We start from the raw sequence: 16,240 nt of genomic DNA, 5'->3' as shown, positions 1-16,240 counted from the left end.
TGGACTGACCAAATGGACATACATGGGCATTGTCACCTATCATACAACCCCACAGCCACGAGACTAGTGGAACAAACGAATGGCTTGCTGAAAAAATAATTAAGGTCAGAAGATAGGACCCTAGCCCAGTGGATGAGACGCCTAACAACAGCCGTAGATCAACTAAATGAACATGAAAGACACACTGGACCTAGTGTATATCAGATGTTCACACAAGAACCCAATACAACAGTACATCTACAGACAACAGCCCACAAAGCAGAAAAGCTACAACCATAGATAAGCACTCAGAACAACTTGCTTTTGCCTCTGCCAAAAGCACTCCCTACTGGGACCCACATGGTCACTTGGCCCTGGGACTGGCAGATGGAGCCCCACTGGTGTGGTCTCTTAGCCCCTAGGGGACAGACTTAGAACAGAATATCACAGTAACACCCTTTATTGTGGGAAGGTCACCCAAAACCTCCAAACTTACTAATCCAGGGCCTCTGATTCATTCCCCAAGGCAGTGTCATCCTTTCCCTCTAGAGTGTCGTTCCTCCCTTATCCTATACCTCTACAACCGTGTGTGTCTTGTTGGACAGTCATGACCTCCCTGTTTTAGTTCTCTCTAAACACCTTACTTTTTGTCCTCAGGACAACATCTGCCAACTTCTTCACTGATTGGGCACACACCATTACTGACTTACAAAATCACTCCAATTGCTGGGTATGTAGCAAGCTGTCTCTCTCTCTTCAACCATGGGGTTACCATGGCAGAAAGAGTTCTTTGGCATTCTTGCCTTTTTGTATTGCTTGTATATTCGAGCTGTGCTCTTTACGGCTGTTGTGGTACATAGTTGCAATGCTCCTGTATGTCTCTGGCCCAAGGGAAACTGCAGAAGATGGCATGATAAAATTGTAAGGGCCATTCGGACACACGGAGGGTAGAGTATAGGGCCATAGCCCACACGCTGTATTACAACCATGTGTCCTTCCGGCCCTCTTCTGGGCAGGATGCCAACCAGCTGGGATTTGTAATGATCCAGGGCCTGGCCAAGCCAATCTTAACTTATCTCACTCAAAGAACATCACATCTTGAAGGAAGACAGAGCCCTTCCATGTGAGCTACTGTTCCTGGGAACACTAGTTGTACCAAGGACAGTTCCTCTTGGCAAGCACATAGCCTTTTGCTCCCATCTGTATAAGCAACCCTCTCTCTGCTCGTGGGAGCGGTAACTCCATCCAGCTGGCTGCCACTGGACACCCGAGTGGGTGCACAACTTCGTCCAGCCAGCCGCCACTGAACACTCCCCACCAGAAAGACCCAATAAACCCTTAAGTCTTGTATGCCATCTCAGGGTCTCTTCTTTGGTTTCTCTGCAATCTATCCTGCACAGCTTGCCCAACTGGGTATGCGACCAGACACCACCCAAACAAGATCTCATTTAGTGTTTCCTATCTCACTGAATGGTACCAATATTCTTATAGATGTGTAAGCCAGAAAATTAGGATTCATCCTTGTATCTCCTTCTTCCTCCTCGTTTCCCATTAAGCAAATCATTGCCAGGTCCTGTTGATTTTACCATCTAAATTTCTTTCTTTTTAAATATATCCATTACTCCCTATCAGTATGTCATCATTCTGGACAAAGCAGTAAACACCTTTCTCCTCAGGAGTACTACTACAGGCCCCAAACTCATCTTTCCACATTCACTCTTGCCTGCAGTGTTAGACAAAATCCTATAATGGCCCCAAGGTTCCCAAACCCTGGTGTACATGTTCTGTATAACCCCTCTCCTTAAGTGTAGGCAGGACTGTAAATATGATGCATTTCACTCCTGTAACTATCTAATGTTATATGATAAAGGCGAAGGGACTTTAAAGATATAATTATGGCCCAATATCAGCTAATTTTTTAGTCAGAGATTATTGTGGGCAGAGCTGACTTAATCAGAGAAAGCTCTTAAAAAGGACTGAATCCTTTCATCAGATTCTCCTGCTGGCCTTGAAGAAGCAAACTGCCATAGTATGGACAGGAACATACGGCAGAAAATGGCAAGTAGACTCTAGCTGCTGAGAATGGCCCCTGACAGCCAACGGGAAATTGAGGATCTCAGTCCTAAAACTGTAAGCAACTGACTCCTATTGATAATCTGTGAACTTGGAAGAGGATGTTGAGTCTCAGATGAGATCACAGCTTTGACGGACATCTTGACTTCAGCCTGGTGAAACCCTGAGCAGAGGGTCTATCTAACCAGTGTCCAGATTGATGATCCATGGAAACTGCCAGATAATAAATCTGTGTTGTATTAAGTCACTAAGTTTGTTACACAGCTATAGAAAACAAATAAACTCTCCAACTGATTCTTCACACTGCTGCCAGAGTGCTCCTTTAAAAAAAAAAAAAAAAAACACACTTTTTTCACTAAAAACATTTGAAAAGCTTTCCACTGCTCTTCAAATAAATATTAAAATCCTTAAGAACTACTCCTCATTTTACCCCTAATGCCTAGCACATTTCTGGGCATAAAGACGGTTTTCAAATATTTACTAAACAAATAAATAAATATACCAAACAAATGTAAACAAAAATAAAGCAGGGGCTACAAAAAGTTGAATTTGAAAATGTAAATAAAGAAATATTTTATAATGAAAAAAGTTGTGAACAAAATATAAAAGTACTAAACTTTTATGTAAAAGAAGGGCAAGATTCTTTAAAAGGTTTGGCTTTTTCTGTTGTTTAGAAAGGAGCTCTCAAAGTTGGAGACTATACAATACAATATAAGATACCTGACATAATGAAGAAATGTAGACTTGTACATACGGTTAGGAGGGACCTCAAAAAGTGGGATAAATTGATCAGTGTCAGCCTAGTAAGCATTCTTTACAGTTCAATCACTATTTCCCCATCTCTGTGTCTTCTAATCTCATATTCCTGTCCCATTTTTTTTAACTTTTTTTTTTTAGTTGTTAAAGGAAATTTCCTATTTGTTTTTGGTTATTTTTCAGCTTTTTTCCCGTCCTATTTTTACACTAACTGTCATAGTTTGATTTCTCATCACTTGCAGAAAATTACACTATAAAATAGTAGGTGTTTCAATAATTTTCCTACTCCTATACACCTGAGTATAATAATAACAATAATGATAATTACAATAACAATAATGGTTCACTATAGCAATAAATCTCACCTGGAAGGCTCACTATACAGATGATATTTAAAGCCATGGGACTGGGTGAGATAATCTGGACAAAGAATATAGAGAAGAAAAAACAAAGACTGTGTCCTAGGGCACCCCATCTTTTAGAGGTCAGGAAGAAAATAAAAGGCAAAAAGAAGTGAAAAGCAGTGGCCAACACTGAAAAAGTAAACAGAAGAGTATGATGTGCTAGAAGATAAGAAACTGTCAAAAAGGAATAATCGAGTCAAACACTGCTCATTTATAATTCTACCTATCATCTCTTCACCTCATATTAATATGAAACTTAAGAATGACGAACAGATTAAGATCCTTGGTAAAAAATGTAAGTTTATTCCTTAAAATCACATTCCACTTTAAGTTTCCAAGTTGATGGAAAGCTCACAAATTTCAAGGGCACAGAAAATACTTCAATCAACGCTCTTTGTCGTTATTTTCCTTCTGTTAAGAGAAAGAACACAAACCCAAACTTCTAAGAAAGTTCAGCACACTTTGATATCAAAGAAAACCTATTCATACCTCTGCCAGCTTATATGGTAAAATAAGCTTTTCTCCCACTGTCACAGTCTTCCTTGTAACTAATGCTTCACATAGCATCTCTTCTTTAACCTACACAGCAGAAAAGTAAATTCAATATATAAGATTTATGACAATGGGTAGAATTATTTACTGAAAAGCCAAATAGAGACAAAAAATTTAATGAGATTAGCAAATATATAATAGAGAAAAAACAAAAAAGCAATACACTGGGCAATTTAAATATTGGCCAAAGCGGAATTTAAGTGTCCCAATCACTCCACTTCCCCTCACAAAAAAGAAAACAAAGGGTAAAGAAGACAGACGGGTCTTTTAAATTAAAGTTTTCTTTCTTATCATAATAGAGAAATATGTTTCATTGTACAGGATATAGAAAATATAGAACAGTACAAAAACAATTTTAAGACAATCAACCATAATCCCACAACCTGGAGACAGGACTAAAAAGTGACAACACTTCTTGAATTCCAGGAACATTACCATCGGTACTTATTTATGTTTCGGATGTTTACTTTTATTTACAGATGTTAAACCTAATGATAAAATTGATACTTACTTTCTTCTCACACTCTCTCTAGAGGCAAATACTATCATGAATTTGACTGGTATCATTTCAGTTCATTTTTATACACACACACACATATATATCAGACGTATTCATAAACACCATATTATATTGTCAAGTGTATCTAACTCCTATTTGTATGGTATCATATTGCTCATATGTTTTTGCGATCTAACTATGTTGATAATTTAGATGAAGCTTATTCATTTTAACGTCTATATTGCATCCCAGTATATAAATTACCAGTGTGTAATCCATTTTCCTACTTGTAGGCAATTACATTGTTTACAATTTTGCACTATTAGAAAATAAACTGCAGTGAATATTCTTGCATATGAGTTCAAGAGTTTCCCTAAAGTATATACCTAAAAGTGGAATTACTAGGTTGTAGTGTACACATTTTCAACTTTACAGGATATTGCCAAACTCCTGTACACAGTTTTCATCAATCTGCTCTCTCAGCAGCAGCACTGAGAGATGTGAGAGTTCCTATTTCTTCGAACCTTGACTATACCTAGTATTATCAGACTTTTGATTCTTGTTTTGATTTTTGCCATGCTGATGGACATGAAATAGTAAAACATGAGCATTTTACAAAAGCATCCATATATAATAAAGACAGAACCTCCATAGAATTTTATGTAGATAGTATGATATAAAACATCACAAGCAAAAAAGATTAGATTACAAGGAGAAACTGAGTTACAAAATGATAGAGTGAGGCATTACCCTGCCACTAGCAATTCATGATAGATAGATCATTTTTTGAAATATGAGTACATGATAAAGAAAGTACACCTTCTTTTCGAGCATCCATTGCTAAATTCTCAAATTCTAAAAAATGGAAATAATTTGAGGTATATTACCTTTACAAAACGCAGTAAAACCAAAAGTGAACAGCCAAAGTTTCAATATAAAACCTCAACCTTTCAGACATATTTAAAATACTTTGAGGAACAAAAACAAAATAATACTAATTACAGAAAAATGACAAAACTAAGGGAAAATATATGTGAAAAAAAACACTGTCATATTGTGAGGTATATATTTCTACATTTAAGCAATTATTATTAAAAGTGAACACTTAAAAATAAATGGTCTACGCAGCAGACTCAAGAAATTTTTTTAAAGGAACAAACAAATGTAAGCTGGCAAGAACATGGAGCAAAAGTCACTTCCAGACATTTGTATAAATTTATACACCACTGCAGAGAATCATTTGTCAGTATCAGTAAAGCTCAATAGGTGTATATACCATATCCAAAAAGTTCGACTCCATGGACTATATCCAAGAATAATTCTCACACATTTTAACAAGGAGACGTACAAGAATGCCTATCATAGCACTATCTATAAATGGAAAATTACAAACAATTCAATGCCCACTAAAAAAGATAGATTATGTTTTATTCATACAATGCAATTATATACAGCAGCTAAAAAAAAAGAATCTAGACTATAAATCAGCATTGAAAAATCTCAAAAATATAATATGAAATGAAAAAGTCATGTTTTAGAATGATCCATACAGTATAATGTTTACATAAGTCTGAAAACATGCAGAACAAAACAAAATATTCTGTATGGAAATATCTATCTATTCTGAAAATAAAAAACAAGAATGGGAATGATAACCACCAAATTTATAATAGTGTGCACTTCTGGTGGGGGCAGAGTACATAACGGTATTCAATTATATGCAATGTATTATTGCTTGGGTGGAGTTGTGAGTACACAGGTGTTTATTATATCGTTTTCTATATACAGTGTGTGTTGAAAACATTTCATAATTTAACAGAGAAAAATGAAGAAAATGTTAAAAACAGAAATTAATACATAACAAGTAAGACGTAGAACTGATAAATCTAAAGCCCAATTATTTGAAAATAAGAAATGAAAGACAAATCTCACATAAATCAAAAGAACAAATTAAGAAACACAAACAGAAAGCTAACACCACAGAAAAATATTTTAAACATTAACAGAATATTTTACAAAGAACACAAAAACAATAAATTTTAAACATTTAAGCAACACATGATTTCCTAGAAAAATACAAATTATCAAAATTAACTAAAGCAAGATTTGAAAATCTTAAAAACTTAGTTAACACAAAACAAACCAAAAGGACATCAAACACAGTTGGTCACAGAGTTGGTATCTCTCAAATCTTTAAGGAACATATTATTCTCTGCTAATGATTCTTCTCTTAAACGTAGGAAAAAACTTAAAAGGATGAAAAACTATCCAACTCATTTTTAGAAATTAGCTTAATGTTGGCACTAAAACCTGACAATGATTGTACACGGAGCCACACACATACACACAAATCATACAAAATACTCTAGTCCTGTTTATTATATTTGATAAACATCCTAAAGAAAATATTAATAAGTTTATGATATTTTAATCAGCTACCTCTATAATTTTCCAAATATTCTTAGTTGCACATATATGACATTTAAAATTAAAAAATAAACTTTATTAATACAAATAATTAGCAATGGGCTCAATATCCAATCTACAAAGTTTCTCATATTCACCTAATTGAGAAACTGATACATATGTTAAAAATCCCTCCTTTATATTGTTTCAAAACATGTTAAAATATACTCAGATACATAAATCTGCTAAAAACTGAACAGTTTTTGTTAACAGTGATGGTTCTAATATCTCATAACAAAAACATGCTCCACAATTACCCAAATTAATCTATTGGAGCTTGTCCATCTTTCAATAATTTCACAACTATCTATCCCAAATAGAATTTAGTAAACAAAAGACTCCAAACATTCACCGTTGCTTGAGGTAACTACAAAAAAATAATGGGAAAAAAATCGAACCATTATTTATGAAACATTTGTTCTTAGAAACTAAGTCTCTATCATTGAATTCAATCACTTTGGAAGGAGGGGCATTAAATTAAATCTTAACTAAAGAGTTTACATTTTAATTAAGCCACTTACTGTGCTTATCTTTGTTTTATCTCAACGAAAGCCTTAAGGTTGCAAGTATTAGTATCAATTTTAAGCAATTAGAGGAGATCATCTTTAAAAATAATTTCTAAGAACTAACTATAGGCAGAATACCATGATAGGTCCTATCAGATCTCTAGCTCCTCAACTCTGAAAACATCTTCTTTCTACTTATTACCAAACCTCCATTCCTAGAACCTGTCCAAACTACACCTAACAAAGAATTTAAGAAGCTTGGGTTCAAAGGTGAGATTTTCTATCAAATTACATTTGCTGTTAGTCTAACTTTCACACTGGTAAGCCCAATTCTCAGAATTGGATTTCCCCTTTTTATCACTACCTGAGTTTCTCTTTGAATTGCCTGACTTGCTCTGAGCAGTCTCTCACCAAAGAAGGAATACTGGACAAGGACCAAAAGCTTTAGTACTTGCTGAATGCTTGAACTTACAAGACCACTAGCCACAATGCCATGTACTGCCATAATACCAATGTCTGACTAAGATATCACCTGAAATGCCTAACAGAAATACCATCTGTTCTCTGACCCTCATGACCTCCAACATTTACAATTTTCAAATACCACACTCCTGGTAGAACTTCTTTCCAATGAGTGAGTATCGTTCCAATGCAAGGTACTCCCTTTCTCCTGTTCCTTCTGCCAGGCTAACTCATTCCATTAAAGTTAATAAGCAACACCCAGGCATGTGCAAAATAACAAACTCTGTAAGGTTAGAAAAATAAGGAAGAGGCATCCTTTGCTCTCAAAGAGCACTGCAACCTCATAATGGACACAAACTAGTAAACAATTAACTTTCTGCTACAAAACCAAAATTAAATTACGCTAAATAGAAGCAAAAGTACTATGCTGATGGAGTCAGTTTAGACCATTTAATAAGGTTAAATCCCATGAAGTGGCACATGAACCAAGATTTGAAAGATGAGTAATATTTGAATAGAAAAAAAGCAGCCTATTCATTATTGTAAAATACTGGAAAGAACCAAGTTGTCTTTCAATAGGTAAATGGATAAACTGTGGTACACCAATACAATGGAATATTGTTGTCAGAATGTTACCCAGTAATAAAGAGCAATGAGCTACCAAGCCACGAAAAGACACAGATGAATCTTAAATGCATACTGCTAAGTGAAACAAATCAGTCTGAAAAGGCTACATACTGCATGACTCCAATTACGTTATATTCTGGAAAAGGAAAATCTACAAAGCTAGTAAAAAGATCAGGGGTTTTGGAGAAGAGGGTTGAATAGGTGAACCATAGGGGATTTTTAGGGCAGTGTAATTTTGTATGATACTGTAATGGAGGACATATGACATTAGCATTTGTCACAACCCATACAGCACAAAGAGTGAACTTCAATGTATACAAATTTTTAGAAAATTATTTAAGACACTGGGGGATCCTAGGAAAGAATGCAGACAATGACAATAGAATCTTACTGTATGACAAATATATGAAACAACCTCACTGAAGGGGGTGGGAGGAAAAGGTGCTGACCTAGATTTGGAAAGGAATGGAGTCTGTAAAACTAAAGGTAAAAGGAACCGCACATAAGCACTGTACTCGAGTTGATAAAGTCTTTTCCCACCTGGGTATGGGTTAACAATTCTACTACTACTAAACACGAATACTAGAATTGAATAATTAAGGAAATGAATAGTAGATGGTGGGAGACAGGTTCCTCATTGTTAGAATGGTAGTTTACAGATAAGCAAGGGGAAAAGCATAGAATGATACATGTGATAACGGATTAGTTAGAAACATCATTATAGCCTCATGTTTATCTTTATATACATATAGATGGTTACATAAAGATATCTGTAGATATGTGAATATACACAGCTTAGTATACACACATATATTTCCTTGCTCTGTCAGATGGGAGGGCCTATAAAAACCAACACCTCTTTTAATATGAATCTAGCAAGATAAGAAGTTAGTGGGGAAAATATGAGAAATCATCACTCCAGGAAGAAAGATTAAGGTAATAAAAACCTTGATATGGGAAGAAGCATGATGAGAGATGAAGACCTTTGGTTCTGATTTGGCCACGAAGAAAGAAAAAGTAGCACCCTTTCTCTCCGTCCAGATAGCCCATCTTCAAATAAAATAATCTAAACAAAATCTTAGTATGAGAAGATAGCTCAAATACAGAAGGGGAAAAACAAGCAAAGGCCTAGAACATTATACAATCTAGAATGAAATATTCACCCTATCCAGCAAATTCAGGGGTTATGGATATCTGGGGAAAGGCAAGGCAGGAGAGAAAATCCAAATCTTCTACAGATTCTGGTACACTATGTAGCAAAAAATCCCATCTTTTGGAGAAACACCATTAATAAAAAGCATTAACCCATCTACACTCTCAAAATAGTTATACAAAATAAAAACTGAGAAGTCATGCAGTATTTGAAATGAAAACTTAGATGTAATCACTCACTTCTAATAATTCTGAGACAATAGGCAGAATTTCAGGATTACAGATATCTATGGAGTCATCCCGGTATGTCTTCTTTTTATAACAGATATTACCCAAATGTAGTATTGCTGAGAGAAGAGAGAAAATCCTGCGAAAATAAAACCACAAATTATGGCTTGCTTTTGTGCATTCTCTAAGCTTATTTCATTCTAAAATTCTAATCAAGCAAATTAATCAGTACAAATATGAAGTATTTAATCTTTAGAAAAAGAAGAAACACAGGAATAATAACTATAATAACTAAAATTTATTGAGCATTTCCTCTGTCAGGCACTGTGCAAAGTGCTTTACATAACTTTACTTTCAGTATTGTATCACGTGTCAGACATAGCTGTTTGAAGGGGACTTTTGCTATTCATCTGAATCTGCTGTAGTTTGAAAAGTTCATGCCTTTCTAAATGCTTTTCATCCTGCCTGGAATGCCCTTTCCCTACAGTGTCTATTTCAGATCTACTCAATCAGAATCTTTAAAGGAAAGGCCTTGGAATCTGTAATTTTTAATCAAGTAGACTAGGTGATTTTTTTATTACTCGTTATATTTAAGAAGTGTTCTCCTACATCATATTATGGTGTAATATCGATAAATATTGTATATTTAGTATACTGATAAATGCTTTTTAAAAAACAGTATAAGGCCATTAGGGAATATTATCTAATATTAGGCCTCTACTGTGAAACATCTACATCTGGACCCTCCCTTCTGTTCTCCCCTCCTGTCTCAGAGGAACACGTGCCCCTCCTCCAAGCACAAACTAATCCCTCCACTTGTGCTCTACATCCCAGGAACTCCAGTTTACTCAGGAACATTTATATACCTACTTCCTGTCTTTCACCTGAACCTATAAAAACTTTCTATCAAAATAATCTCACGTTTACTTCTCTCTTATTTTAAACAATCTGTCCTAGATCCACATCTTCTCCTTCCTTTCACAAACAAGCCTATTGAAATGTTAACTTATACTCCTGTCGTCACTTTGTTATTCCCTATTTACTATCAGATTCTGGCATCTACCACCCACTGAAGTGTCTCACAGAGGTTACCAAAGACCTCTAAGTAACTAAGAAAAATATATTGTTTTTAACTTACCTCACATCTCAGAGGTATTTTTAACACAACTGAACACTCCATCTAAAGCCCTTCCTGGAACTCCATGTATACACACATCTTTGTGCCTTGTCCAGTACTTCCATAGGATAAATCTGTTCTACTCATGAAATTTTAACTATGTGTTTTCCTAAAATTAATAAGTATTCTAAATAAAACAAAAATATTGACTTAGGGGGCTGGCCCCATGGCCGAGTGGTTAAGTTCGCACATTCCGCTGCAGGCGGCCCAGTGTTTTGTTGGTTCGAATCCTGGGCGTGGACATGACACTGCTCATCAAACCACGTTGAGGCAGCATCCCACGTGCCACAACTAGAAGGAGCCACAATGAAGAATATACAACTATGTACTGGGGGGCTTTGGGGATAAAAAGGAAAAAAATAAAATCTTAAAAAAAAAAAATATTGACTTAGGAAGCTAATATATATACTTTCAGATATACAGTATCTAATTTATAGGTCTCGTTTTTCAAATAATTTAAAATTTTTAAATGTTTGAATCATTAACATGACTCAAAAAAATACAAGTAAATTATAAAGGAATAATTCATAAAAGTATTCTGGGTTAAATCAAAGAGTAAACTCAGTATCAATAAACATTATAAACTCTAATGGAATGGGGCCAGCTCTGCTTAAGTTCGGCGCACTCCACTTCAGCAGCCCAGGATCAGTTCCCAGGCAAGGACCTAACACCACTTGCAGCCACACTGTGGTGGTGATCCACATACAAAATAGAGGAAGACTGGCAACAGGTATTAGCTCAAGGCAAATCTTTCTCAGGGAAAAAAGAAAAAACTAATGGAAAACAAAAGACATAAAAACACAAACTCACGGCCCATTTTTTAAAAACTACTTTTAGTAGTAGTTTATATGGTTTCTAAATTACATTGTTTCAAAATTTGGGGTTCAAAAATCAGCACATCAGTGTTTTCTCACACACAAATATGTGATGCAAAGTCTTCAGGAATAATAAATGTCACATAAACAATTTAATATACTATAGTATAAAAAAAGTATAAATAGTATAAAAAGGAGTAAGAATCTCTGTTCTCAAAAGCTTATAATCTTCCATAAGGAAATAACAATAAATAACTATACTACAGGGCAGGATATCTTAAAATACAGAAAATAGAAACAAACACAGTTAAGGAAAATTTCATTAAAAAGGTAGGATATGAACAGTACTCTAAAGCAAAAAGGTTTCAATTCACATGCCAAATTTTAGGTTGCCTGCAAGGTTGTGTTAAGAGAGATTCTGGGCTAGATCTAAGTGCAGTAGAAAATAACATTGTGATTTATTAGCAGAGTCAATAGTGGTCACAGGAGAGGGGAACAGTAGTATACATGATATGCTCTCTATCCAAAAATTGAAAGTTATTTGAATGAGTGGAAAGGAGATGAAAATCATTCCTTCATGGAATAGGGAAAATAATGAATGTTCAGAATACAACATAATGTTTTAGATAACACCATCTAGTTAAAATACAAACCCTGTGCTAGGGAATATCTGAAGATAATATCTAAGGGATAGAGAAGGGTCTAATTGAAGACCTGGCTACTAGGAACATATTGTTTCCTGTGGTTTCCAACATGAGATATAGTCACATAAGACTCTTTCACATGATAGGTGCATGATAAGTAAACACTGTATTTCCAACTTATGTTACCTAAAAAAAGTGAAATGAAGTTTCACTATTACTTAATACATAGACTGGCACTTCAGTCTATATGTCAGTCTGGCAGGTGTCACATGAGGTAAATGAGATATCCTGAAGGAAGAACGTGGGTATTACACCTCATGGAGTAATTGACAGAGGTACTCTCATTTATTTAGTAACTTCCAGTGAATTGTAGTTTGTCACCAATTAAATTGGTTTGCATACTTACATATTATCTTATTTGGTTTTAACTTATCTTTCATAAAAAGATCCGGGCAAAGAATCTGCCAATCGAAGATTCATACCAATGATATAATCACAAGCAAACAAGAAAATGGCAGGACTAATATTCTCCTACTCCTGGTACAAGATTAAAAGTTGACAATATAGGGGCCGGCCCCATGGCGGAGTGGTTAAGTTCGCATGCTCCACTGCAGTGGCCCAGGGCTTCACTGGTTCAGATCCTGGGCAGGGACATGGCACCACTCATTAGGCCACGCTGAGGCGGTGTCCCATGTGCCACAACTAGAAGGACCCACAACTAAATTAGCTGTAAATTATACAACTAGGTACTGGGGGGGATTTGGGAAGAAAAAGCAGAAAGAAAAAACAAAGAAGAAGATTGGCAACAGTTGTTAGCTCAGGTGGCAATCTTTAAAAAAAAAAAGTTGAGAATATAATCAGAACTGAAATATTTATCAACACTAATTCCCTCCTCAAAAAAGTTATATGTTACTACATTCTTCTGGTGACAGTCAAGATTTTAAATATTTTGTTTTATTTTAAATATATTTTAAATATAATCTACTTCATCCTTATCTCATTTCTCTTTTACTTATATTTACAATGAACAAAATACGGTTCATACAATAGTACAGACATAAATTTACAGGGAAAATACATGGAAAATTAGGTTTTACTGAGAGGTATCCATGCCTTAACAAGATCAGAGATCACTGACATAAAAAAACAAGACCTATAACACTTTAAATAGCGTTATAAAGCAACAGTTTTTAAGTAAGGTCCCTGGATAGGCTTCAGGGGTACAATGAACGCTTGCAATTACATGCAAATGTTTATGGATGTACATTTTACAGGAAGAAGAGCTCTAGTTTTCAAAAGATTCTCAAAGAATTTATGACCAAAAAAAAGCAATTCAAAACAACTCTTTTAGAAAAATAAATTTTGTGAGCAATGCTTAAGATAGAGGAGGCACTGGATCAGGAACATCAGTTAGAAAATTGTTTAAAAGGACCGAGGAAGAGGAATTTTTTGAAACATACATCATGACTTGTTCTCCACTAAGGGTATAAGAATACAACAAATAAACTCACTGTCTTCGTGTCTTGGGAAGAAATCCTACCATTTCCATAGCCAGTTGTAAGCGTTCAAAGTCATGCCTCAAATCTTCCCCCTCCACTGTGAAGCAATCCTGTTTAAGGAAAAAGGGGGGAAAAATCAAGACTACCCATTGAAAAGTAACATAAGCCACTAGAGAAATAAAGTAATTTTAGATGAGAACACCCATGTGTAAAAATCACAGTTGGTGAATATTTAGACATCATCAAATTCATTAGACATCTTATCTTACTACAGATATGCAAACTAAACACATACCTACCAAAATACCAGTAAGTTACCTTTTTTCTCCCTTACACAATCACCAAGGCAAGGATCTCAACAGTAACTTAAGATAAAGAGCTAGCAATACTTATAAACTCTTCTAATACCAAGTTTGATTCTGAGTGGTTCTGAAGAGTTTTGGAGATCCAAAGTATTTAAGAGGGTTCAATACCACAAACCAATGTTATTTACTCAACAAATATTTAATGAATGCCTACCCACATGCAAGGCACTGAACTAGATCCTGGGACACAAAAACAAATTTTAGAAGAGGCAGTAATTTAGCTGAGAAGTGGAGCCTAGATTTGTATAATATAGAGATGTTTATGGTACACAGATATGAGATATAATATAAATAGTTCCTAATGAAATAATATAAACAACATGGTAACCATTCTGCAAAAGAAAGAAGTATATGTGAAACTATAAAAACCTGCACAGAACAGACATCACATGAGTCAGTAAAAACAGCTGTGGATAAACCCATAAAAAAAATTATGGTTTTTTTTTTTTTAAGGAAGATTAGCCCTGAGCTAACATCTGCTGCCAATTCTCCTCTTTTTTGCTGAGGAAGACTGGCCCTGAGCTAACATCCGTGCCCATCTTCCTCTACTTTATATGTGGGACGCCTACCACAGCATGGCTTGCCAAGTGGTGCCATGTCTGCACTCGGAATCTGAACTGGCGAACCCCGGGCCGCCAAAGCAGAACATGCACACTTAACCGCTGCGCCACTGGGCCAGCCCCAAATATTTCATTTTTAGAGTAACCCTTGCATTTTAGTTCCCAAAAAACACGATCTGTACACATAATCTAAATCTTTAAAATAATAAATAAGTCCTTAAGTCTCTTTACTCTATGTTCTCACAGTCCCTTACACTTACATTTTCAAAAACCTCCTCACACATATTTACTTTTTTAATGCCTATCTTCCTATGGAATGTTGCATCAAGTACTTAGTAAACACATGGACTGTTATTTGTCTTATTCACTGCAGATCTCCAGCACTGAGTAAGTGAGCCAAGAATACAGTGGATAATTACTGACGTAAACACACAATCATTGACTTACTGAATTAAATGAAACATTCCTTTTTGAGAAATAAAGAAACTGCTCATTCATTTTTTTTAAAAGTATTTATCGAGTATCTACGATGTACAACCCCCTCAGGCACTGGAAGAATGAGTTAATGAATATATCTAAATATAAAGTTTACAATTAAATACTAAATTTTAGAACGCTGTTAAAAATATTTTTATTCTCTATATAGAAAGGTACACACACATAGTTTAAAATTTCAAATTCACTTCAAGAAAAGTTCTTTCTGAAAATCCATTCATTTAATTTTCTGCCTATAAAATTTGGACTAAGCAATTTTAAAACATATTTCTACAGACATGCCCATGTCCTACTACTCACTAAAAAATTTTAAGTTAACACATTTTTCTTTTATCTATAGCAAAGCTTTTTTTTTTTTTTTTTGAGGAAGATTAGCCCTGAGCTAACATCTGTTGCCAATCCCCCTCTTTTTGCTGAGGAAGACTGGCCCTGAGCTAACAGCCGTGTCCGTCTTCCTCTACTTTATATGTGGGACGCCTGCCACAGCATGGCTTGCCAAGCGGTGCCATGCCCGCACCCAGGATCCAAAACAGCAAACCCCAGGCCACCAAAGCGTAACATGCAAACTTAACCGCTGTGCCACGGGGCCAACCCCTATAGAAAAGCTTTTTAAAAGGCTCTTGATTCTCTTCTCCCCCAAACCACAAACAACTCATTCACTCTATGATTTGGTTAATATTTTTCTATAACAAATAAGTGAGGGGGGAAAAAAGCTATGTTTCCACTCAATAATACAGCAATGAATCTCATAACTGACAGTGTTCTTATCTGCCCCCAAAATGAATAAAACAACGTATATAAAATACTGAGAAAGTAAATTGAAAGAAGCACTAAAATATACATTTATATTTGCTGTTATCCACAATCGAATGTTCTTCAGAAATACAAAGTGGTCTTAACAAACACCAAAATCATAATTTATTTTCAAAAACATGTACTGACGACCTTAACTGTTTCCCTGATGATAACAGTATTAGAAAA

General features: G+C 35.2%; 1 protein-coding gene across 14 annotated transcripts in view; it reads right to left on the bottom strand.

Annotated features, from left to right (window-relative positions):
* Positions 1–16,240, bottom strand: part of MYO9A (myosin IXA) — a 289,527-nt gene that overhangs the window by 186,459 nt on the left and 86,828 nt on the right. For all 14 annotated transcript variants that reach the window (XR_011498480.1, XM_070498757.1, XM_014849679.3 and 11 more), the window contains 3 exons: positions 13,852–13,949; positions 9,717–9,843; positions 3,702–3,791 (listed from right to left, as the gene is read on the bottom strand). Coding sequence is in view for 13 of the 14 variants with exons in the window: in XM_070498757.1 (XP_070354858.1) it covers positions 3,702–3,791; positions 9,717–9,843; positions 13,852–13,949 (315 nt within the window). In the remaining variant the exon portion in view is untranslated. The remainder of the gene's footprint in view (positions 1–3,701; positions 3,792–9,716; positions 9,844–13,851; positions 13,950–16,240) is intronic.

Source organism: Equus asinus, chromosome 2 (genome assembly GCF_041296235.1).
Source record: "Equus asinus isolate D_3611 breed Donkey chromosome 2, EquAss-T2T_v2, whole genome shotgun sequence".
In the NCBI taxonomy this organism is placed as follows: domain Eukaryota; kingdom Metazoa; phylum Chordata; class Mammalia; order Perissodactyla; family Equidae; genus Equus; species Equus asinus.
The sequence above is the reverse complement of the archived record's forward strand: the minus strand, read 5'-3'. Positions and strand labels throughout refer to the sequence as shown.